The sequence below is a fragment of the Corvus moneduloides genome, chromosome 4 (genome assembly GCF_009650955.1).
Source record: "Corvus moneduloides isolate bCorMon1 chromosome 4, bCorMon1.pri, whole genome shotgun sequence".
Lineage (NCBI taxonomy): Eukaryota > Metazoa > Chordata > Aves > Passeriformes > Corvidae > Corvus > Corvus moneduloides.
The window spans coordinates 6,919,226-6,944,617 of NC_045479.1; the positions used below are offsets into that span (position 1 = coordinate 6,919,226).

Below are 25,392 nucleotides of genomic sequence, written 5' to 3' on the forward strand. Positions count from 1 at the left end.
AAGCAAGTGAAAACTCAGCTGTTTAGAGGATGCTGTTTAGGTTGGTAAGGGTAAGAAACACAGTGCTTGTGGTAAGACTGGAAAGCCAGTTGCTTTGCACACTGCAGTGGTGGCAGCAAGGCAGGGCTCAGCAGGGAGCTGGCTGCAGCCCTGTGGGGCTTCCCAGGCGCTGGGTGCTGCTTTTGTAGTGGGAGCTGTGTCTGGGTGCTGCACATGCCACTCAGGAGACTGGAAAACAGGGTGGGAGACATGGTCTGCCTGGGCTTTGGAAGAAGTCCAAGCAAAAGATACCATCCACTGCTGGAGTAACCTTGCTAGGCTTGGCATGTCCTTGTGAATTCTGCCTCTCCCAGAGCCCACCATAGGCATGTGGAGGCTAAACCAGGTTTTTGCCACTTGCTCATCTTGAAGTGCTTTCCCAGCTGGCCTCAGCACTCCTTTGGTGTGGGGGGAGTGGGATTTCTGGTGCATCACACCAATTCCCTTTGTAATAGTGTGTGTTTAATTAAACTGAAGAACCAGAATGACTTTATATATTTTTAACTGTAGGTTCTTAGGAAGAAAACCACCTGAAAATGCAGTGTCCTTGGGGGTGTGATCCTGCCAGGTGCCAGACCCCAGGCTGGGGTGTTTGAGCATTCAAGCACCGCCCCCCCCCCCCCCCCCCCATGACTTCAGTATGTCAAGGTTGCCAAACTTTGGCATAAGAACCTAATGTTCCTATACGAAAACTAATTTTTAAACGGCACCTTAACTTCTGGAATTCACAGTTGCAGGGTATTTTTGACAGCATGTAGTTGTTCCAAATTTCAGAACAGATCTAGATATTCAAATAAGATTAGCACTTTGATGGCATTTAAATTTAAAGGATTATATTTCATGTTTCAGAATACTCATGCTTAGTGCTTTTATAACTGCCTTAGATGAGGCTTGTAAGTAAGTGTAGGTAATGGTTGCTTTCTCACTACACCCTTAAAGTGATGCACAATCTTCCAGTGCTAACTAAAATCTACAAAGAGACAATTAAAAAAATATATATATGACTTGAGGGCTAAGTGTGTCTGAACAGTTCTAGCAAAAAAAGCCAATACTCCCTCATGCCTAAAAAAATTAAACATTGGGAAATGAATATTAATGATCAAAAGAACTTTTATTTTTGAGTCTCTGCTTCTACAATCTCTAAATAACGATTTATATCTTTTTGCCTATTTGCTTCTATAAAAAAATAGAAGGTGTTAATTTCAGTGTATTTTTCACAAGTTGGAACCTGAATTAAATCAAAACCTTCCAGGTCCTTTCTTATAGCATTTTTTAGTCTCAGAGCATTATATAAACTCTTAGTGGATTAACTGAGCTGTGACTAAGCCATTTCCTTGGATTTCTGGCTACCAGATTCAAGACTGAAATTTCAATCAACAGGAACTGCTTGTGTCACTGAGATGTGGTCTTAAAACTGAACCACCAGTGGTCTCCATTTCCCCCATACAAATACAAGGAGGGAAGAGGGACTCAGAGAATGGGGTGGTGCAGGGATGCTGGAAGTAGTGAGGCCGTAGGAAGCTGTGGACAGTATTTGGAATGGTCATTTTCTGGTGGCAGAAGAAAACCACAGGTGTGGCCACTTATTTAACCTGACAAAATGCTCTGGGTTTCTCCTGGTATGAACACTTCCTGCCTTGTAGCTGCTACTTGCCCTAGTTGTGAAGAAAGAATAGTAAAGAGTTGTGAAGGGGCTGAGGAGGGGTCTACAGAGGGGTCTGAGGCAGAGGTTTGTTCATCCCAAACTGTCTCTGTTCAGGAACTAATGCCTTTCATCCTTCTAGAGCAGAGTGCTGTGGGCATTGAGCTTCATATCCCAGAGCATGTGGCAGTGGGCACTGTCACGCCAGCTGAAACACTGGTCTGATGAGGGATGGCAATTCCTGTGCTCTGTAAAAGTCAGGCAGTTCAGATGTAATAAGTCCTTTTCGAAAGGGAGCTCTGTATATTACACATGAAGTTCTAGAACCGAGAGAGAGAAGATTTCAGTTCATTAGAGTTGAAAACTCCTGCAAATCCCTCAGGCTTTGCAAAACCATCTGGCACACGCTCCACCCTGCGCACTCCTTTCTGCCTGATCTCTTGCCTAGTGCAGGCACTCTGTTCTTTCCTAACCTCTTTCTCCTTTGCCTTCCCTGCATACCCGACCACTGGGATCACAGCTCTTAAAACATCAAGTGAAGGCAATGGAGGGGAGGTAATAGAGATGTGTGGGGAACTCCGCCTGCATGAAAATGTGTTGTAATTGGAGACACTGTAACAAAAACCTTTTAGGCTGTGGTGCTTGATCCCTGCCTCTGACTTCAGAGCTGGAGTGGTGGTTTTATTCTGGTGGATCATTGCCACAGTAACCCCTGTTCGATATGACCCATCCATGGCACCAAAAGCACTTGCCAGGAGTCTGAACTGCTGAGATTTCTCATGAGTGTGGGGTTGCAATGTTGTCCACGTGCTTCCTAGCTCAAGGAGAAGTAGAGAGGGAGCAGTAGGGTTCCCAGACCATACAGTACGTCCAGCAGTGTGGGTTGTGGTTGCTGGGGAGAGCTGCCTCAGCAACTGTAGTTCTAGTGTCTTACCACCTTTTATCTGTCTTCTTGCAGGAAAAGCTCAAGTATTTCCCTGTGTGCGTGAGCACCAAAATTCACCAGGAGGATGAAGCAGAAGAAGGCCTTGGCAGCCTTCCCAGGAACATCAGCTCCCTCAGCTCCCTGCTACTCTTCAATACCACCGAGAACCTGTGAGAGCTGGAGCAGTGCTGCGCTGCTCACCTGCCCCTGCTTGTCCTCAGCAGAGCTTTCCCTTCCCCAGGGGTAGCAGTAACTGCTCGCTTTCCTGGGGATGTTACTTATCAGGCTCCTGATGGGACAGGGTTTGGTACCTCTCCGCTGCCTTCCAGCTGGGAACCTTGCTTTCCCTGCTCTTTCCCTTGGGTGGAAGCAGTTATTTTGTCCACACCTGATCCTCTACTCACCTGCATTCAACCCAATTTTGCACTTCCTTTTGCTTAGTTCTTCCTATAGTTCCTCTGTAATTTCTCTCCAGCCTTGAGATGTGGTGTCACTCCTGCCCTTCTTTGGCCTCTGTGCCAACCTAGGTACTGCTTCTTCTCCTGACAATTCCTCACAGCATTACTTTACTGGTTTTGCTGCTTTAATGTCTCCACCACCTCCCTCACTGCAGTTTCCTTTCCCACTGGGCTTTGCCTCATGGTTCTTCATTCTGCTCTTATTGAAGAGTTACTTTAAGCCCTTGAGCTTTCAGCTGCTGGACCGTCTCTTTCTGCTCCTGAGCCATGGATCATTTCTCCTTTTTGTCTGTCATCCTGGATCTTGAGTGTCAAGTCACCCATGTCCTGCTGTGGGCTGTAGGATGGTTTCAGGCCTGCTGGTGGAAAGAGGAGAGCTTGGTCATGGTTCTACTGCAGTGGGGCTTTGCTTTAGAATGAGTCTGGAGGCTGCACTGGCAGGGTGGGGAGCTGGTTACCTCCTGGTTGCAGAGGGGAAAGGTGGTAAAATGGACCTAAAAGAAGGAACCTGGAAGGCCCAGCATGTTGATCTTTATAAGTCAGGTCTCTGCCTCCAAGGCCTTCTTGTGTACACTGTTTCTTCTGGCCTTGGCTCTCAAGGCAGCATCACTAAAATACTTGTTCTCTGCCTTTAGGTACAAGAAGTATGTGTTCCTGGATCCTCTGGCTGGAGCAGTGACCAAGACCCATGTGGCTCTGGAAACAGAGACAGAAGAGAAGCTCTTTGATGCACCTCTCTCCATCACCAAAAGGGGACAGCTGGACCGACAGGTGAGATGCAGCTGCTTACACTTCAGAGGGTTGTGCTCAGCTCTCTGAAAAGAGAGGGCTTCAATAGGACGGTGAGCAGGTAGGAGAATAGCCCCTTATGGGGCTGCAGAGTACCTCAATTATCAAAAGGATCGTGCCTGGTTTTGTGCTTGAGGTCCTGGTGTGAGCTTGATGGGTGAGACAAAAGCCTCAAACTTGGCAGGTGTTTCTCTCTGCTCAAGCCTTTGTTGAGTGGTGAAAGGAGAGTAATGGGATATTTACTCACCTTGCTGCTTGACCTTAGGGCTGTAGGGGAGTTTGGAGGATCCATCACTTGATCAGCTCTGTTGTGCCAACTCCTGAGCCTCATGAGGAGTCTGAGTGTGAGGTGCCACTGCCAGAAGGTCCCTGGGGTGAAGTGTGATCCCCATCATTCCTGCTGGGAAGGGGTGCCTGCTGGTGCAAACAGAAGGACTAGCCAGACTGAGCAAAGGGCTGTGCTTGGTGCACACATGGGGCAGGCAGTGCCCCAACCCAGTTGCCCCAACATGTGACTGATCACCTTCTAGAGGCTGTACCTGGGATGTACCAGCTTTGCTGGAGTGTCATTTGGGACTGGGGAAAGGAGCCTGGGAATCATTTGCTCATCATGTTGGACTGAAGAATATAATGTATATAGTGGACGAAGCCTTTATTCACAGTGTGCCATCGCTACTGCGTTGCCTGCGTGTTAAACACAAAAGCAAGTGCCTGTAACTACTAGGTTATGCTTCTCCTGCATTTTAATCTCAGAAATGGTTCAGACACTGTCCTCTTCTGGAGAAGGGACTGGTTTATGTGGGGTGCAGCAGTTAGTGCATGAACCCTTCAGAGTTCACTTGCTACTAAGAAGATTCCTCCTCCTGCAGTCTGCCTTTCCCAAGGCTGGTCTGCAGGACGTAGCCTCTGAACATAGAGATGTAGGAGTAGCTGATGTACCCAGGTACACCAGCCCAGCTCTGACTGCTGCCCTGACTGTTCCCTGCAATTCCCCTGTTTGCAGCAAGCACATAGTCACTGCCTTATCTTGTTGGTTTGGGTTTCTTTAGGTTGCTGAAAATTACTTCTATGTGCCAGATCTGGGCCAGGTCCCTGAGATTGATGTTCCCTCCTACCTGCCAGACCTGCCTGGCATTGCTGCAGATCTCATGTACAGCGCTGACCTGGGCCCCGGCATTGCACCCTCTGCCCCCAGCAGTGCTATTCCAGAGCTGCCTACTTTCAACACAGAGTCGGTGGAGCCTTTGCAACCAGGTATTTTCAATCCCTGATCCCAGGACCCTATGAAAGAGGAAGGCAGGGATTGCTAGAAAGTGGAGATGAGGCAGAAAGTCCCTTGGTAGAAATTTTAAGATGGATGTTAGATGGATGACAGATGTTGCACTTCTGGCTTAGGCCTGAGTGAAAGCTGCACCCTGCTCAAGTTCTGGCCTGACTACAGTCCCTTTACCTCTCTCCCCCTCTCTGCATGGAGGAGGGAGAACAGTGTGCAAGGACTGGGCTCCTGTCAGCCCAGTGGGATGCCCTTGTGCAAGTGGGGTGCAGCTGGGGAGGGAGAGTAGGGGAATCTCAGACTCTGCCTTGGCCCTGCCTGCTGTTAAGAGATGGTGTGCGGGGTGGGAGTGCTCCACTGCAGGTGCTGAGGACTCTGATCTGTTGCTGCTGAGGTTTTCGAATGTCTGAGCTGAAGCTCTCAATGGGACTCTTCAGATGCAACTTCTTTCATCTTTCAGATCTTCAAGATGCTGAGCTGTTGCCACCTCCTCCCCCTCCGCCTCCCCCACCACCTCCTGTTATGCCAACTCCGGTGCCTCCTCCGCCGCCCCTGCCCCAGCCCACAGCACCCTCGGAACCGGCCCAGACAGCGAGCGAGGAGAGCAGCAACACAGTGCCTGCAGGTAAGGGCTGGGCTCCTCCACAGCTGCACCAGCCTCCTTGCCTTCAGCCTGTGTCCTTGGGGAACCCCCTGTGCCTTCCCAGCCTTCCAACAGAGGGGGGAAGCTGCAGTGGGAAGAGATGCTGTCAAGGTATTGGAGTAGCCCTTCCCGTGGGAATCTGGCTGGGCCTGTAGCTGATGCACTGACCCATGTCTGCTGCCTGTCCTTCCTGTCCCTGCAGCTCTGGTCCAAGGAGCCCCGAAGGAGGTGGTGAACCCCTCTACTGGGCGTGCTAGTCTCCTGGAGTCCATCCGCCAAGCTGGGGGCATTGGGAAGGCCAACCTTCGCAGTGTCAAGGAGAGGAAGCTGGAGAAAAAGAAGCAGAAGGAACAAGAACAAGGTGCTGAGGCTCTTTGGCAGAACTGCTTTTCCATGCTCAGGCTGCAGAGGTGTGGGTCTGGGGGCAGGTGGGCTAGTCAGGAGCACAGTGAACTCACAAAGCATTTCTGCTCACAGGCTGATGTAGATCTCAGGTGTTCACCACTCAGCCAGAGCTCCGTGAACTTGCTAAACCCCACTGGCCAGAAGGGCATCTGTCTCAGGGCTTGTGGAGAAGTTTCACATGTGATGCACAGGACCAGGCACACAAATGAAACCCTGGGGGCCAAGTGGAACAGAGCTGAACCAATTTAAGCACCTTGGTTGAGGAAGCTGGGGAGTGGCTTGTTGAGCTGCTTTGGCAGAACGAGACTGCAAATGCACAGCCCCTCAATGAATTCCACTCTTGGATTTCCCCAGAAGATGCCATTAATCCTGCTGTGCCTAGTGTTTTCCTGACCTGAAACTGGACTATAGTTTTGGGGTGTCATACAAAATTTGAGGTTTGGAGTTTTTTCTTTAATCTCGAGGCAGTATTGCAGGGGAATGCTTTTTCCATGATGTTTGGCTCAGACTAATCCTTTTTCACTGACTTGTTCTGCTCTGTTTCAGTGAGAGCTACGGGACAAGGTGGAGATTTGATGTCAGACCTCTTCAACAAGCTGGTGCTGAGGCGCAAAGGTACTGTCCTGTAGAAAGGGCTGCTCCTTCCCCCTAGGAAAGAGGGAGAGCACTTCCTGGCACCCCAGTTGTGTCAGTCACAGCCTTGGAAATAGGAACAGAGAGCTTCCAGGGCAGTGTACCCCAGTGTGGCTGGGAGTGTCTTCATAGAGAATGAGCAGAGGAATCTCCACCTCAAATCCAGCTGGAAGCACTGGGGGGGTTTGTGTGTTTCAGAGGATGGACTCTGAAAGCTACCTGTGAAGAAGGGACAGCAGTGTCTTTTTGAATCCAGTGCTTGGGCAGCTTAGGCCCATCTGGGCACTTGAGATGCCCTGAGGCTGTGGCAGGTTCCTGGGGCATTTAGAGCCACGGTCACACCTCAGTGCTGGGCAGAGGACAGCAGGGACTTGCTCAGGGGGAGCTGTAGTTAAATGAGACCTTGGCACAGGTCTGTGGCAACATCAAACATGCTGGCTTGTTCTGGTTACCTGGGTGGTGGGAGCATAACTTTCCCCCTCCCCTTTGCTGAGCATCTTTGGTCTCTAGTCCCCAGGTGTCACTCACTGGTGACTTTCCTTCCCTCACAGGTATTTCAGGAAAAGGACCAGGAGCCCCTGGGAACACTGATGCTCCTGGCAGTCCTGCTGGTGCCTTTGCTCGTATGTCAGACTCAATACCACCCCTCCCACCCCCGCAGCAGCCCGTAGGTGAGGATGATGAGGATGACTGGGAGTCATAGATGGGGTCCATTGAGTATTAGTGTGAAACTGTTGCTGTCTTAAAATTTTCAATAAAGCTGAAGGAAGCAGGTCCTTGCTGCCTTCACTTCGGTAAAAGCAGGAAGTGCCATCAATTAAGAGTGTGTAAAGGGAAAGCCCAGCTGTCTAGCCTTACAGCACCACACGCCACAGGCTGGAGGGCAGCAGCTGCTAGAAGCAGGTGCGCCCCTCCCTGAAGGCAGAGCTTGTGCAGACCATGGAGTTTGGACCCACTCACGGGGCGAGAGACTCACAATGGAAGTTTCTCAGAGGCAGCTGTTTCTTTCCCTGTGGGGCTAATTAACCTACAGGAAGTGGGTAACAGCTCTGTGCCGTAAGTACTTTCTTCCTTGTGGGGAGCCTGGAGAGGTAGCATCCAGCTGCTGAAACTGGAAAAGAAGCAAACAAAGCTCCGTGGACGAGACTTGCTCAGAGGTAGCTGGGAACAGCTGTGGGATTATGTGGCTGTTCCTGGTGTTATTGCTGCCTTCCAGCACTGACCCATAACCCTGGAAAGGACCCCAGGAAAGTTAAACTAAAAAAGTAACTTTGAATTCAGAAACTTAGAGGGTAAGAAGAGCAGAGCAATCCTGTGCTTAAGCATGATCAAAGGAGAAGTGCTGTATTGTGGCCATAGCTTTACTCCCCTTGAAAGAATGAACTGCTTCAATCTATTGGCTGCTTGAAGCAAGGTAGAAAGAAGGGGATAGGAAATGTTACCCATAGCCGCTCCATTACCACTCTGTGTTATTTCAGCATGACATAAATTAGTGGCCTGTTAGTTTACAATTCCTGTGAAAAGCTCAGTGATGGCATTGGTCAGTCAGGCCTCCTGCACTTGGTGGTTGATGGGAAAAAATCAGATGTGTTCAGTCAAAATAATTACTCCCCTTAATTAAGTGTACTTAAATAATACTCGCCATACTTGAGTGTTTTCATTCAAAGTATTTAATCAATTTAAATAAAACCTTAACAGCTGTAAACAAGTAGGTGCCTGCTGCTACTCCATTCACCTGCCTCAGACCTACAACCAGTTTCCCTCCTGGCTGTGGTGCAGAAGGCTGTCTCACCATCATTGTGCTCAGATACTGAACAGCAAACATCCACAAAGGAGGCAGAAGGCAGAGATTTTACAAAGTCCATGGTACAGAAAAGCAGCAACTTGTGTTACTTTACCCATTTTTCAGAGGTGCAACTCACAGAGCTGAATACCATCTGTTCTCTGGTCCACATCACAAAGCATCCAACTTGCCTCGATAGAACTGCGAACACACAAAACCAGGCAGTTTGTCCTTGGCCTTACTCTCAAGGAAAGGCTTGAGAAAGGTCCAGATGAGCACAGTGGGGAACAGTTTTGGTAGCAGCACATAAGATACAAGAGTTCTGACCTTTCTTAACTCAGCAAACGCTGATCCAAAGGCAGGTTTCACCTGGGTCCTCTCCCTGATCCATTGGGGCAGTTTGTTAAAGATGGCAGGGCGTGCGTACCTGTGGTCCAGGAGCAGGATGCTTGCAAAGTCCTTCTGATGGCGAATGGCTCTGCCTGTACAGAGGATAAAACAAAGAATGGCCCAGGCAAGTGTTTGTTCTCAGCCAAGGAAGCTCATGTTCCCATCATCTGTAGACTGATGGGTAATGCATTCTTTTTCCTACCGTCCTCCTTCAATGTATTCTGTATCCCCCAGCCTGTCCAAGGAAGGATGAATTACCTATTGACTGGTTCACTGCCTTCATGCACAGGTTTTCAGTCAGCACTCTGCTCGGTGCCTGGCCAGCAGCTCTGGGCTGGAAAGGAGAAATAGACAAGTTTGAACACGAGGCACAAGGCAGATGTAAATCAAATTGGGAAGTCTTAATGACAAAGTGAGGTAAATACTTTTACCCCTACAGAGTGAGAGGGTGGCCAGGCAGACCCCAAGCTGAGAGTAAGGAGGAACAGAAGAAAGGCGGCAGTCAGAAAACTGTGTTGAGCATTCACAAAGAACCAAGGCCCCCTTGAAGGCAGAGATCTTGTCCCCAGGAACAGCACCTCCAGTGAGCAATGAGAAAGGACAAATGACCCTGGCAAGCAGCTTCTACCACCCTGCCACCCTGTCTGGGTTGAAGGGTCCTTGCTCCCCTTGGAACTCAGAGGTCCCAGTAAGCCCTGGTGGCATTTCCCTCCACCGAACTTCCTCCCTGTGTTTAGGGCCACCTGCTCAGGAGCAGCCTGGAGAAGGCTGGGCTCTCAGTACCACACAGTCTGGGAAATGAGGGCAAGCTCAAAGAAAATAAAACCTCCGAAGGCAGCTCTGGGACTCATGTGCTGGGAAGTTAGTACTAAAAAGGAGAAGTGAAAGAGACAGAGGCGTAAGTGGCTCTTACCATTCTTTTGTCAAGCCAAGTCATTTTTTCCTGGAGCTCTGGAGATTTAATGTTGGGGTAAGGCATTCCCACCATAATCACACACCTGCAAGGGAGGACTGCATTATTCTTCATGTCTTATCCTAGAGCATTTTGCCAACAGACTGATAAACTAGAGGTCACTGCACCCCTGAAAGACAGCCAGCCCTGCAAACCAGAGGCAGCAATAAAGCACAGCAGTCTGACAAGCACATACTGAACAGAGCTGCAGAGGGATTCAGGGTGCCAGAACAAGAGATTATCTAGCACAGCAAGCCTAACTGCATTATTCACAGGAAAAGTGGCCTGGACAGGCAGGTTTTACACCACCCAACAGACCCTCCTGCTGCTTTAAGTATCAGCTAAGTCACACCTTCCCCAGGATTTTCTGTCTATGCAAGTACTAATGTGCCCATCCTACTTGGAGTCACTACACCACAAGCCAGACCTGGCTTTCCAAGGAGCAGTCACCTTACCTTCCCAGGTCATCGGAGAAATTGATCCCTTCACTCATTTTGCCTCCAACTACCGAAAGCAGCAGGGCCCCTGTCATCTGTCCTCCTGTCTGGCTGCAGCGCTGCAGGAGAGGGACCAGCAACTTAAACCAGAGCAGGGAAGATTTCAGTGCTACAGAAACACTCCCACACCTAGGCTAGAGCCCTCTTTTCTTGTTAAAAGATGCAGTGCCCTCCTTAGCAGCATTCCCATACCAGTTGGGCTGCCACACTCCCACCAGCCTGCCTGCTCAGCTTACCTTTATGCACTTGGCATATTCCACCAGCACCTGCTCCACCTGGTTGGCTTTCTTAGGCTCCTGAAAGATCTGTCAGGCACAGTTCATCAGTTACAGCAACAGGAAGCAAACAGTTTAAAGAATGTAAATCATTTTACTCCCATGCCATTTAACAGCATATGGAACTAAGGTCACAGAATGGAGAAGTGCCTGAAAAACCAACTAAACCAGTACCTTCCCTCCACACTGAAAACACACTACAGCCCTTTTCAGCTGGGCTCTGAAGGGAGCAGCAGCTGCTCCTGTGCCTCCAACATTCCCTTTCAGCTTTGGCAGACTTGTTCAATCCTGCAAGAAGTTACAAGTCATCCAAGAGCTGAGAGGCAGAAAAGCAATGTGCACTTCTTGCACTTATGAATCGAGATCCTCTGGGATGAGATCTTGGAGGACAGGGACAGGACTAATCAATTTGAATCATCAATTAATTCCAAGTAATGGTTCCTCTTGCCCACTGAATAAATTACCTTTTCATGCAAAGCATAAATAAAGTAATATTTCTTTATGTTATTCTAGCACACCTAATTAGTAACTAAAAACCTCTGTAGTTAATTTAGCTGCATTTGTATAGATGCTGCACCTTGGCCTAAAACACAAGTAGTTTTCCTAGTAAACAAGAGGTCCAACATCTATCTTCTCTGTGACAGTAAAGAACCTACAGGATGTGTTTTCCTTTGGTTAGCAAGAAGTAGTATCAAATTTTACCAGTCAAAATCAGTCTTTCAGTAGAAAAATAACTGTCAATTACAAATATAAGCCAAAATTAACTTATTGAAAAGTAGCTATTTAAGCCTCTGATTTAAATTAACTTTCTCTGTATAAGTTATAATCTCAGTGTGATCTCACCACAGTAACCTCAGGAAAGCCTTGAACCTTCCCTTGCTAAGATCTGATCTTCTGTGTGGGCAGTTGAAAGTCACGCTTGCTGCACTTATACCCAGTTGCCTTGCTAACACATATCCAATTTGCTGGAGACTGCAAAGGCCAAACAAGAACAAATCAGAGTTGAAAGTTGGGACAGATTGCGTGATTGTTGCCCAAAGCCTTGGAGGAACCAGGCAGAGCCTTGGGACCCTGACAGGACATACCTGAAAGGCACGAAGAGTGGTAACTTTACAAACACACTGAGAAAATGAAGCACAGTGCTTCCACCCAGAAACCTACAGGCCGCCCCATGTGCCAGAATGCCAGCACCAAGGCTGTGAAATGTCTGGGACTGTGGTAAATTGTTTAGCTTTTGGTAAACAGAAGTCACAGCCAGGGTGTACATAATTCTTTTCCCCCTGGCACATGACCCAAGATCCCTGCACCACAACCTGAACTGCCTGACTTTCAATACCCAGCTTTCAAATACCTGTGAGAGTCATTGCAAAGATTTTATATTTGCAGTGATCTCCCTATGCACTGTCTCATTGCTCCTTCAACAGGAGTCACCACTGTTAGCCTTCCAGTTCTCATCTCTACTTCTAGCAGAAAGCGAAACACCATTTGTCTTACGAACTGCAGTGTTGTCTCACTCTGCCTAGCCCTTGGCTGTGCTGGTCAAGGGACACACGGATGAGCCAGGGAAAAACTAATTCCCTGTAGGAGCTCAACCTGAACAGCCCCCCCCAGCCACAAGAGAACAAGTCTGCTGGCTATGGAAAGCAAGGACTGTCTGCCCCATAGCCACTACACAGACTGTGCACTCAAGAATGTATAGCTGCAATCAATCTCCTTTAGATCCCAGCTCAGTGCTCAGCCATCTGGGAAGTATCATTTATTTGTTACTGGAGAGATTAGCTGGATAAACATCCGCTCTGCGCTGCAGACTATGAGAATAACTCAGAGAGAGGCCTGCAATGCATGTGGAATTGTTTGGTTTTTGACACCTCCATGGAAAGTACCAACTGCCCTGGCTGCACAATCACCTTCTTCTTGGCTGCCAGGCGGGAGAGCAGCCCCGTCTTCTCCCAGTGTCCGTACACCTGCTTCTCATATTCGTAGGAGGGGAAGAAGCACACCACACCTCCTGGGATCACGTTGCACAGGTTGCAAAGGATTCGACCTGTCTCATCCATCTGCAAGAGAGATTAGAGCATATTGCAGCTGACAGGAGCCCCAGCTAAAGCCACTCCACTTCTCTGCTCAATCCCAGGATCACACCTTCCTTATAACACGCCTTCCGGGAGGAAAAAATGTGGGAAATATGCCAGGTCTAAGAGAACTCTCTAGGGAAGCTGGGCATCACTAAAAAGCTCTTCACTGCTCGGCCTTCTTCCCTAGCCCAGGGTTTCTGTTACAGCTGTGGAGCCGTGCTCATTCAGGAAAGGACGGTTTGCCTCAGTGGATGAAGCTGTCCTGCTAGAACAGATGCTGACAGCTGGTTAGCACATCTGGTTGAGATTCAGCAGGGGCAGAGCAGACTTAGTGTCTGGCCTTGGGTGCTTACTGGCCTGCCACAGAAAGAAGGAAGAAGTGCCAAAACACCTGCAGCTGCCCCCTGTGGTTTGGGATTTTCCTTGCCATGGCTTTTGCTCAGCTCACCTCTCAAACAGAGAGTGTACCCTTCTATGAAACATAAGCAAGTGAAGCCAAATAAAAGATCCCAAGGAAGGGAACAAAAGACAAACTGACCATCTGGGGCAGGTCTCTGGTCTGGTAAGTGAATTCCAGCTGCTGGTTGGAAGGACCACTGCAGAGGATGATGGGTAAAATATTTTCTGGAGGAATCACATGTCCTGGAGACAAAAACAAGCAGTGAGAGTCAACATCACTGCTGTTGGCACAAACCCCATAAGCTGAAGAACTTTAATTGCATTCAAGTGACAGAGGCAAATGTTTGCCTGGCTAAGCCAAAGTGCCTAAGTCACTCAGCTGCTCCAACTTCCATCCCCTGAGTCCCTGGGAAGAACCCATGGCACACTGCCTGCCAATACCAGTCAAGACCACAGGGGAAGCTCAGAGTGGGAGGGAACTCACACCCCTTTACTGCCCTGAATTTTAGGAAAGATGCCAGTTGCTTAGAGTGCTGACAGAACAGTGTTAAAGGCAAGCTGCAGCCCTTGCAGCTGCTGAGCCCTCTCTGCCAGCCCGGCACACTCACCACAGGAGAACTCCACGACATGGGCAGGGTCCACGCCAGCACAGCACAGCAGCTGCTCTCGGAAATCAGCCACCTAAGATCCACGAAACAAAGGCAAGTAAAATACCAGTGTCCCAAAAAACTCTACACCGGCAGCACCAGCACTGCTGGTCAAGGGCAGCCAGCCCCAGCCCAGCCAGAGCCTCTGCCCGGCCCAACAGAGGAGCGGCAGCGCCCTCTGCCCACACACAGCAGCACTGATTTTCCTCGAACACTCCCGTGGCATGGTTCCTGTGGGATCCCTGGCCCTGCAGAAATGACGGATGGCATCATGAGGTCATCCGACTGCTCACCGTGCCAGTTCCAACCTACCACGAGCTCAGCCTGGCTGCTCTCTTTCCACCCCGGCTTGCAGATAGCACCACTGACCTCCTGAGACCCCAGTACAGCATCCTTATTCCCTCACCGGCTGCATAGTGCCTCCAGCAATGATGACAGCACGGCATTCTGCCACAACCTTGGCAAAGTGGACAGCTGGATTCAGCAAGAGGAATTTGAGGCTGCTCTGACCAACTGTGCCTGGGAAAAGGAGAGAAAAGCATTCAGGAGCTAGCTGTGACACACAGGGATATGAGAGATTCTCCCTCCTGCCCTGGGCACTCTGGCAGGACCCCACCTCTCAAAGTAAGGACTTGTTATTCAACACTGACAGGCAGCAGCAGGTAATGCCAACTTGGAAGTTACCCTCTGCTTCCTAATCTCCCTGGAGCTGTACCACAGGCGCAGTAAATTGCAGAACAAAAATTGACATTCAGAGTGAGAGCAGACCTCTGCAAACCCTGGCCCCAATGCCCTTGGCTGAGAATTCCCTTGGAGTCATAAGCATCCTCAGACAAAGACTGCCAGCCTACATCACAGATGGAACAAATGTTGCTGCAGGTTCCCCACAGGTTCTGTATGTCTTCCCTCAGTGCCAGTGAAGCACCCTGCTTGTGACTGACTCATGCCACCTTTCCCCACCTCACCCTCTCCAGTACCTTGCCTGCTGAGAATGACTCTGCCATCTTGGTTTGCATTTGTAAGGGCCGAGAGAAATCCTTCAATCTGCATCAGTGGAGAGGCAGTTCGGAGATGGTCGTGCTCAGCCTCCAGGGGAGGGCTCTGGGGGGTACCTGCTGGCCCAAAAAGGAAAGGAGAGGCAGGCAACTTAGGCCACACTTCTAAAGACACGGGCTAAGCACAAAACATGCTCTACAGGAACACAATACCTGGCCTACATATGCAGGCAGAGAACAAAGACCCATTAAAGGTGAAAACCCAAATTCTGTCTCATTGCTAAAAGGAAAAAAAAAAGAAAATAAAGCTCTGGTTTCTGTGGATGGCTGAGCCACTAAGCAGAGCTACTACACACAGTAGCTCAGGTCCCAGAGCCAGCAAGTCACAGAAGTGCAATGCTTGAATGCATGTAGAGTGAACATGGAATTACATCATTCAGCTCAAAAGGGACTTCTCTAATCCAATGTACAGTTGCCTAGGTCAGCTAGTCAGACCTGTTAAAAAACACCCACACAGGACACCTTCTTCAGTCTCATTCTGCAAATCTGCCTCCCCGCTTTCCTCATGCAGAGAGATGCAGGTTCCACATCCTCACTCTGCCCACAGGTGCAGAAGCAGACGATGCCTGAACTCACCCTCTTTATCAGATCCCTGCTGAAGGGTCAGAAGAAAGTTCTGCAAACCAGCCAGCTTCTGGTTCTCCTTGTTGGTCTTCACAGCTGAGGCGGGATGCCCATATCGCTCCACAAACCCAAAAAGCTGCCAAGCAAAAGCCAGAAAGACCAAGACTACCAACAGCAGGAATCAGACAAGATAAAGGCAGGTTTGCTGGCCTGCCACAGATAAAGTTACTTAGTAGGTGTTCAGTAGAAGCCTAATCAGAATGTATTAGCTCCCATTACCTTCCTCCACCCACTAAATCAAAAGCAAAACGAGTCTCTGATATCTGTTCTTCCAGGGCAACGCAGCCTACTTGGCAGGCAGATTTGAGGCCAAGCAGCATAGAATTGGCACCCCCTGGAATACCGTGGTAAACCACGTTTATGTTTCTTTTCCGAGTAAGCAAAAGTTAATCTGCCCATATAGTGCTTTTTACAGGAACCATTTTGTTTGCAGAGCAGGGTGAAGACAAGCTCCCACCCCAGCTGCTGCATCTTCCATCTCAAACTCCAGGTGTGAAACAGTATGGGAACACTGCTGACTATGAAACCACAGGGGAAGTACCTTCCTGCTGATGAGGCTCTTCTCACAGTAACGCTGAACCTGTTGGAGAGAAGACAGGAAATGAACTGGCATTCACCACCCCTTCTGCCATCCTGCTGTCCTTGATCCCTGTCGAGCAGAGCTGTCACTTGCCATGCTTTTGGGGAGAGGTGCACAGCTCTTTGTGGTCACTGCCTGCCAGACAAGAGTTTTACAATGACATTCCAGAGTGAAAAGACACAGTGTTAAGGGGCTGTGTTTGGAGGTTCAAGGCGGCAGTTAGGTTACTGGAGTAGTAGAATTTCTGCATCCACAGCCCTTACAGAGTAGCTTTGCCTACAGACAGCTAGAAAGCAGATTCTGCCGTGTGGGCTTTGGCTCTACTTCCAGCTCTCACACACGCTCCAAATAATCTCGAACAAGTCACCACCACCTGTGCCCTAACAGACAATGTTTGCATTACCTTGAAGAGGTTGATATTGTCAATCTGGCTCTGAAATAGAAAGTCATTGATGGATTTTAGCACTGTCCCTGAAAGAAAAGAGGGAAAAGGGGAAAAGAAATTATTACCTACTGCTGGGCCTGCACCCCTTACTGCCCCATACCCATGTCCCTGACTGAGAGCTGCATACCTCAGGAGTTCACTCCAGTCTTACCTGTTTGGGAAACTGCCTGACATCCAGGATTCTGGTTCACATTACCTGTAAAGCATGAAACCAATTCAGGGAAGGCTTGAATCCGTCTCAAAATTAAGCAAGAAACTAAAGACTGAACTTGATAGGAACAGTGCACAAAAAACCCAAGAAGTAACTACGGCTCTGCAACACGTAGCTATACAGACAAAACATCAGCTCCCACTCAGTTTTCATTTGCCCTGTAGAGTAGCCCTACATTGTAGGACACGTGTGCTGCTGCATCCTAAGGACCACCTACATTTCTTCTGTGGCAGGAAGCAGCAGGTAGGGTGGGTGATCAGAAATGCTCGCACACTACATAGTCATGCTGCAAAGACCAGTGGACAGGGACTGCAATGCATCCTTCACCCCTCCTCAACGCAGCAGCAGGGAGCTGGGAAGCACAGAGGCTGGCAGGTAACTGAGAGGAGGGGAAAAACCTAAGGACACCTACATGCCCAGAGCCCAACAGCCAGAACAGGATTAATTGCTGCCACGCACTGCATTTTATGTCCTAGTGTTTAACACCCACCTCACATCTCACTTTTGCAACCCCTGTCCCAAAGGGCTGCATTTCCCCAGGGCATGGAGGAAGTTCCTTTATGAACTTAGGACATGCTCTCCTCAAGACACACTAAGGTCTAGCAAACAGATCATTTGAAAAAAGGAGTCCTGCAAATTCCTGTGGATCTAAAATCAAAGCAAAACAGTATTTTCTCACAAAGGAAAGGCACCACTCAAGAAAGATTGATTCTGCAGATGCATGCTGACACAAATAGAGGCCTTGCTACCAGATAACTGAGATATTAATTTCATGCAGTTCTTGTACGACACTGTTATGCATCTGTTATACATCTGCTGTATTCCTCACTTAGCATCTTATATCATCCCCATTCCAACTGGATCTGAAAACCACACAGAAAGAGAAGGAAACTACCAACTTACAATGTCATCTGCTGCTCTTCAGCTACTAAAACAAAGAGAAGGGTTCAACTAGACACCAGTCAACTTCCCCACATACAAACCAGCCTGAGAAATAAAATTACTGGCATCTGAACTTATACATGACAGCAACACTTTCCTGAAGTTTCTGCAGAGGGGGAAGGGGCACAGTGTCCTGAGGAAGCACTAACTAGCTCAGAGTCTGTCAGTAACCCTGGAGACACGAGAGGTCTGCTTACCTCCCAGCATGGCCACAAACCGCTCCAGTAAATACAGGATCTGCTTAATGTACATCAAGTTCTTTGCCTTCAAATGTTTCCTATGAAAAATGAGACACATTTAGGCCCCAAATCATCTTCAGGGATGAACACAAGCAGCTGAGCTTGAAACAAGTACATGAACTCTTCTTCATTTTGCTGAGATGGGAACTAGGATTTTTTGCAGGTTCACTCCCCCTGTTTGTGACAGGGCACAGTCTTCTGGATATCCTGCCCAAGGTTGTCCCAAAGCACTTACCCATGCTCCCCCCACTGTTCTTACTACTGCACTTCTCCTTGCGTATTAATTATAGTTTGTTTATTACGATGGCAGTGATGCCTCAAGACCCTATTGCAACAATGCTCCACAACTTCAGAGTTATTGAGCACAACAATCAGCCACTGCAGGGATGGCAAGATGCAGAGCCAGAACCCACATACAGCTTCCTCCTCCTCAGAGCTTCCTGCCTCTACCATAATGCCAGTCAGCACATGAAAGACTAAGGTCCCTGAGAGGCATGAAAGACTGAATCTTTTGAAAGTCTGCATCACAAAGTACAAGTGATTAGAGGGAGATACTGGGAAAGGAACTGAGTGTATAAGGGAAAGCCAGAATCCTCAGGGTGTCCCCTTCTCACTGCTTAATACTAGCCCCAGGAGTCTGACTTAGATGGATTCTAGACAGGGATAATGAAGCAAGTGTCTTTTCATCTGCAGAACTCTTAATGCAGTAACTTTCCACTGGGGAAAAGCAAGAAAGACCCTGCAGCCATGAGGCAATCCAAGGCATCCACAGACCTTGCCTCTGCTGTGCTGTTTTCCGCTGAGATTCTCACCTGTATCTCTCCATGTACTGTGACAGCTGGGAGTGGGCACAGCACAGCTACACAAACAGAAAGCAGAAGCTGTTGTTATAAAGGAGACAAGAAAGGGCACTGCTGGAAGAAGAGCTCCCTCTCCTTTCACAGGCTGTGACTCACCTGAGAGCCGCTGACCTCGGCACTATGGATACAGGTGATGGTGTCTATGAGGTTGTGGGCCTCGTCAATGATCACAACCTGGTCCTTCAGCTTGATCCCGGCAGCATTCCTGGTAGGCTCATGCAAAAGCATCTGATAGGGCAGCACCACCAGCTACAGGAGAAGCATGCACTTCCCTGATTCCAGCTCTCATCCTTACAAACTTAAGGCATTCTACAACCACTCATTAACAGCCCGTATCAGAGGGCCTTGCAGAATTCAGCCAAGTAACTCACTATTATTATGGGAAAGGTAGGAAAAAAGCCAGGAGCACATGCTTGAGGGGGGCATCGGGATACAAGCTGAAGAGAAATGATTATGCTACAATTGCATATGGGCTCAGGTTACCTTCCAAATCTCCTCTAGAGCACTGAAAGCATGTCTTCAGAGAGAACCCAGCAAGGAAGAAGAGTGGTGTAAGAGCTAAGAGTACACCCATGTGTCAGTATTGCCTCACACTTGCTGAACCTTTCAAGTATTTCAAAATGCTGAGACATACAGCATCCCTATGAACTTCTGATGGGAATTCTCATTTTCCTTTGCTTTCTGAGCAAAACTGTAGCTTGACAGAAACACAGCCTGTTTCCTACAGACTCCCCCAATCTAAGTAACAGTAATAGAGGGAGCAGGCCATCAGTTCCTTCTTAGAGTGCCTGGCTTTAATGTCAGTAAAACTGTTACACCTTACCTGAGCAGCAGGGATGGCGAATCGACTCCCATAATATGGGCAGGCTTTGGTCTCCCTTCCCAAGGACACCAACTGCTCAATGTCCTTCACTTCCACTAGAACTTCATCACGGAGAAACTGCATTTGCTCGTAGGAATAAAATGGGCACACCGTGCGACTCACCCGTCTCTTCTTCCCCTCATTCACCTCATCACTCTTCTTTTCTAACAGCAGAAATCAAAAGAAAGCTATGAGCAACACACACAGCAGCCTAGAACAACCACTTTGCAGAACCTCATGGATTTCAAAGCAAGCTTTGTCATGTGTATTCCTGACCTATCACCTATTTAAAAATTATTCAGCAGTAACATTTCCTTCTCCACAGTGGACACTACTCTTGCCAGTTAGATTTAGCATATGACATCTTCCAACATTTTTGGTACTGAGTTAACAAACGCAAGTATCTTTCCAGTGCAGAAATCCTGACCAAATTAAGACACTCAGAAAATTTATCCTGATCTCAGCACAGCCTGGAGACCAAGAAAAGTAAAAGCACCAAGGAGTCCTCTTCCTCCAACCTGTCATTTCCAAGCTCCTACCACTCTAGCTAGAACGGACTGGCAGTGCCCACTGTCTCCACACTCTCATGACAGCTTTATCAGGAATTGCTTCCCCAGGCTGGGAGCGTTCCTACCATGTCTGTTCTTTTGCATCTCCATGCAGCGGTCATTGATGAGCTGGAGAGCGCCCAGGCGTCGCACCTCCTCATTCACACACAGGTTCTGGCATGTGCAAAGAGAGGAAGAGGAAGGGAGTCAATTCAGAACTGAGTGCCTCCTGTGCACCCTCTGCTGTAAAATGAAAGATTTTCTTGAAAGCAATCTCAGGCCAGATTCCAAAAAGGAAAAGTCTACCAGTCAGACACTGTGCATGCTAACTGCTACAAACATGCTCGAAACCCACAGAAACTTAGGAGAAAAAAACGAGAAAAAGAGGGCTCACTGCTACACAACAGCTTCTGAAAATTGCTGCCAGAAGTACTACTCTACTAAGACGACCACCTTCTCAGTGACTCGGACATCTGTAATACACCATATCAGAAAAGGTAAAACAGATTCTTGCATTTACATCAAAAGGTTAATGACCAAAACAGAGTTCACGGAAAAATGTACGGCACACAGATCTGTGTTCCGATTCATGCCTGCTTTAGTTTTTCAGTAGGAGACTCAGTCAATCCCCAAGGTGACTTCTGGTGGCACCAGACCCACACAGCTCCTGGCAATGTGTTCTGGGTCTCTTGAGAACACCACCACGTACCTGCCTGGATCCCAAGGAGACCAGACGCGTGTCTTTGCCAAAAGGACTTTTCTGCACCTCGCGCACAAACTGGGACAGCTGGGAGTGAGTGCGGCTGCAGTAGTAGATCTGCAATGAGGAAGAACAAAGGGAAGACAAGAAGAACATGGAAGCCAACCTATGATCAATCCTACAAGGAAGCAGCCAAGCACTTCAACAAGGTTCACCTTGCTCAAGCCTTCAAAAACACAAGGGAAGGCACACATGTTTGAGTGCCACCTTAGAACTGTTGAGGCCAAAAGCTCCACCTTTGTTTTTCCTTCTGCATTGGCCATTGTTTCCATTTAATTTTCCAAGGTCTCTATAAAACAGGGACTCACCACGGCAAAGTAATAAAAAATTATTTATTGCAGTGTGCTTTTACAGCAAGCCACAGCAAAAATTAGTAAGTGCTAGCACAGCAAGCTGCTTAGGCAGGCAGTGTAGTCCAGAAGGAGATGAACACAGCAGAACTAGTTGTCTTTATCAAGAAACCTGGCAGGTTTTGGATGCTAGCTCCTAAATCCTTCTGTACTGCCTGACTGTTGGAAAGGTGCAAGGAAGCCATAATTCTGCTCACTCCTACACTGTTCTATGAAGTGGCACTATTTACTTTCCTCATCTCACCTTAGTCACATGCTCCTCTTCCAAATCATCATCGTCTTCTTCCAGCCTAAGAAAGAAAAAGCTCAAACAGTCTCCTTTCAGCAGACCACTGACAGTAAAAATCAAACGATGCTCCACTACAAGAATGAGGTCTCAAGAGAGATTAAGTCATCTCAAGAAAAGCCTCCGATCTCAACTCAGGTGGTAGAAGAAAAATCAACTTTTAAAGAATAGTGTAAGTGTGCATATTCAACTCAAGCCTTTCTCTTTAGAAGAAAAATCTCTTCTAGGTCATGCCTTTTGCAAGTTCAAGATTTTTTTTTTTTCTTTTGATTCAGGGGCTTCTAGTCCTCAGGCATAAGCTAATCAGTGCTATACTATTCTTTGGTGAGCTTATTTATTTTTGTAAAGCTTTCCCTTTAGAAGCAATTTACCACCCTCCAGCTATTGCATAAAGAAAGACTTCAGGAAAGCGTTCAGCTGCCATAGAGCTCCTCAAAGGCAACAGCAGTTTAATGTTTGATAAACTAACTACATATAAAAAAAGTAGTTAAGTGTTCTTCAATTTTTAAGGCAGAAGACTCTGTCTAGACATTAATTAGTAAATTTGTATTTTAAATGCATTTGACTTTTTGTGTTGAAGTATGGCTTCTGGCTTTCTGCATAAAGCAAATGCATGAGGGAGAAAAGTGTGCATGGGGTTTTCATGCCAAAGCTCTGTCTCAGAAACGTGAACATCTCTGCTTTTAGAATAACAAAAGATGTCAGTGCTAATCTGCAGAACTGACAGCTTCCTCTGGTGTCCTGAGTTCCATTCTGCTTTTCTAATGCAAGGAACTTGATCTTGAGTCATTCACTCAGCATCCAGAGGCACTCTCTGGGAAACTGAGTGTGGATAAAGGCAGGACACTGCCGCACACTTTAAGATGCACTTTCTCAGAAAGCACTTCAAGTCGCTCAGATCAGTCTAACAAAAGTTTAAAAAAAAACCAAACTAAAATAAAATCCACCTAAACAACCAATTAAATAAAAACCCAGAACAACCACCACTTTGTACTGTTTGAAAAGGTGAGAAACACTTTTTTAATAAAATATGCACAACCTCTTTAATCAGGGCAAGACAAAAATTAGAAATAAGTTTCCTTAGCATGGAATCCCCCCTCAGTCCTTGTCCTTACCCAGATACCACTTTCTTTTCGTCATCACTCTCATATTCAGCAAGAATCAACTCCTCCTCATTGTGATCCAGCTGGTCTAGAACACCCTCTCCAGCTCCCTGTGGAAGAGCCTCCTTGCTGAGCTGAAGAAGGCGCTTTGCCTCATCCTCCTCGCATCTCTGGAAGGAACACAAGAGCACAGTATTTTCCAGATAAAAAGAGTAGCACAGGGGTTGCCTTATGGCATGGACAGGTCAGAAGACAGCACAGTCCCTCACAGAAGGCTGAAGCTGTTCAGCCCCACAGAATGCAGCCGTTACCAACAACCAAAGACTTACCCACACAGACAGTTATGAGGGGGAAACATAAAGGACCTTCTCTGCACAGGCCTACTGAACTAACAGACCCTCAATTAAATGTTCATGTAATCCAGTATTAGTTGCTTAAAGTGGACCATAAAAGATGTCTGCCTGAGAGAAAATAGTGTGTAAATAAACCTGAACAAACAAAGATGTGAGGACATAATCAAACACTCTGTGCACATTTAACTCAAAGCTAGAAGCAGCTCAGCATCTGGTTTAGAACAAGATTTCTCTTGCTGTTTTTTTCTCCAGTTGTGTGACTGTTACTCTAACACAGGTTTACCTCTCCACAAAAATTCAATTAAACTGTTGAAGAACTTCTGATTAACTTCTGTGTCACGATAAAGAAAAGTTCATTTTTTCCATCTGAAAACAGTATCTTCCAACATCAATGAGCATTTTGTTACCATGGCATTATACAGAAAATGCAGTTAGTAAGCACTACAGAAAAGAGGAATCAGTCGCTTTTCCAAATCTCCATAATATTTCTCTTATTTGCTTTCTTCCTTTTCATCATGCTTCCCATTTCACATGCTCTTCATCCCCTTTTAAGACAGAAGGTGTTTTTCCATTTGGTTTTTTGCCATTCTTTACTATTTCTGTCATATCCTTTTGACAGGTGTTGACCAAAACATTACACCGTATTTGAGATGGAGCACACTACAAATTAATAACCTGGCAGCCTAATAAATCTGTCTATTTGAGGACCTAAACTGAGTATTTCTGGGAAGTTTGACTCATATAATCAAAAAGCAACAAGAGCACTGAGGCCAGTTCATGCATCTAAATGACAGGAAAATATATCTGTGAACTTCAATACCATTTTTATTCCAGAAGTAGAGTGTTCACACATGCTCATAAAACAGAGATCTTGCCAAAAAAAGCCTCCAAGTATTAAAGCTTTTAAAAGTACAGCAGAGGGCCAGAAGGCAATCAGAATACACATAATTTCTGCCCACACACAAACATTTTCACAGGAAATTGTTTTTCACATCTGTGCTTTTAAAAGAAAATCCAACAAATAGTTTTGGATGACCGATTTCAGAAATCTCATACAAAAATCTCCTCAAACAGGCGGGCTGGAAAAGTCAGTGTGAAGTCACACATAAGCAAGTATGAACAACACTGAAGGTAACTAAAACAGAAAGCTCTGATCTCTGTGGAGTAACTCACCTTCCTCTTTGCTGCGTATTTTAACTGCACGTTATGCCGAATTTTCTCAAGATGATCTTCTCGCTTTTTCCTTCTGATCTGCTCTTCCTACAATAAAGGGAGAGTGAAGGTAGGATGAAGTGGATTTAGTCCTCAACTCTTGGTATCACTACTTACGCTCTGGGCGTAGAAAAAAGATTAAATGAAACAAAATTGCCAGTACACGGTCAGTTCTCCCGGAGTGCTCGCCTACTGAGTGTTACTCTCCTCAAAGCAATATAGCTTCCTGTCTCGGGCAACCTGCAGGCAAAGACCACCACCACCAAATTTGCCTCACGTGTTTTCCCCTCATCATCCAGGATACAGGAACAGTTTGCCCAGAGAAGTGGTGGAGTTCCCTTCCCTGGAGATATTGAAAAGCTGCCTGGACACTGGGTACCTCGCTCTAGGGACTCCGCTCGAGCAGGGAGGCTGTTCTAGGTGACCTCCAGTGGTCCGTTCCAGCCCCGGCCATTCTGTGACTATGTGATATCAGCCCTCCCGATCCTCTCTCCTCGTTATTTCACCCGTCCTCTACACACGAGCGCTTCCCCACCTTCAGCCTGTCTACCATGTCCCGCTCCTCCTTCTTCTGCACGAAGGCCGTGACCCAGTCCGGCTCCCCGGCCGCGTCCGCGCTGCCCGGCCGTGCCTGCTGCGGGGTCAGCCCGTCCTTCCCGCTGGCCCCCAGCGCCAGCAGCCGCGCCTCCTCCTGCCGCCGCTTCTCCTCCCAGTCCCGGAGCCAGGACAGGGCCCCGCAGATGAGACTCAGCGATTTTCCCTGTCACGGAGAGCCAACAAGGTGAGGAGCACCGCCGCCACCGCCGCGGCCCCGCTCGGCCACAGCCGCGGCCCGGCCCTGCCACTCACCGTGCCCGTGGGGCTCTCGAAGATGCCGACCCGGCCGGCCTCCAGCGCGCCGTACAGCGCCTCCATGAACTGCTCCTGGATGCGGTACGGAGTGTAGGGGAACGGGAACCGGCCCGCCGCCGCCCCGCTGCTCGCCATCCCGCCCCGCTTCGAACCGGGCGCCGGGGCCGCCCCCGCCCCTTCCCGTGACGCGGCGGAAGGGCCGCCCCGCGCTGCCCTCTCCGCACAGACACCCCCCCACCCTTTCCTGAGCTCCCAAACCCGGTCGGCGCTCACCCCTCTTCCCCA

General features: G+C 48.1%; 2 protein-coding genes across 9 annotated transcripts in view; one reads left to right on the forward strand and one right to left on the reverse strand.

Annotated features, from left to right (window-relative positions):
- Nucleotides 1–8,516, forward strand: part of WASHC1 (WASH complex subunit 1) — a 42,234-nt gene extending 33,718 nt beyond the window's left edge. For all 7 annotated transcript variants that reach the window (XM_032107735.1, XM_032107736.1, XM_032107732.1 and 4 more), the window contains 7 exons: nt 2,640–2,776; nt 3,700–3,835; nt 4,903–5,107; nt 5,587–5,751; nt 5,972–6,130; nt 6,721–6,789; nt 7,359–8,516. In XM_032107735.1, coding sequence (XP_031963626.1) covers nt 2,640–2,776; nt 3,700–3,835; nt 4,903–5,107; nt 5,587–5,751; nt 5,972–6,130; nt 6,721–6,789; nt 7,359–7,510 — 1,023 coding nt within the window. In that variant the 3' untranslated portion in view covers nt 7,511–8,516. The remainder of the gene's footprint in view (nt 1–2,639; nt 2,777–3,699; nt 3,836–4,902; nt 5,108–5,586; nt 5,752–5,971; nt 6,131–6,720; nt 6,790–7,358) is intronic.
- On the reverse strand, nt 8,462–25,274 carry DDX11 (DEAD/H-box helicase 11). 2 transcript variants are annotated; one of them, XM_032107715.1, is made up of 26 exons: nt 25,105–25,274; nt 24,791–25,015; nt 24,217–24,303; nt 22,703–22,860; nt 21,546–21,591; nt 20,901–21,008; nt 20,278–20,365; nt 19,605–19,807; nt 18,878–19,030; nt 18,734–18,780; nt 17,880–17,959; nt 16,681–16,725; nt 16,488–16,555; nt 16,046–16,084; nt 15,457–15,580; nt 14,803–14,937; nt 14,232–14,344; nt 13,787–13,859; nt 13,318–13,421; nt 12,612–12,761; nt 10,666–10,734; nt 10,388–10,488; nt 9,894–9,978; nt 9,239–9,314; nt 8,918–9,072; nt 8,462–8,791 (listed from the first exon to the last, which is right to left on the reverse strand). In XM_032107715.1, exons 1-26 carry the CDS (start codon nt 25,240–25,242, stop codon nt 8,762–8,764), a joined length of 2,700 nt encoding a protein of 899 aa, XP_031963606.1. In that variant the 5' UTR covers nt 25,243–25,274; the 3' UTR covers nt 8,462–8,761. The 2 variants fall into 2 exon arrangements, with proteins under 2 accessions (XP_031963606.1, XP_031963605.1); XM_032107714.1 differs by having other exon boundaries at nt 14,803–14,940.
- Between the last annotated feature and the right edge of the window lie 118 nt (nt 25,275–25,392).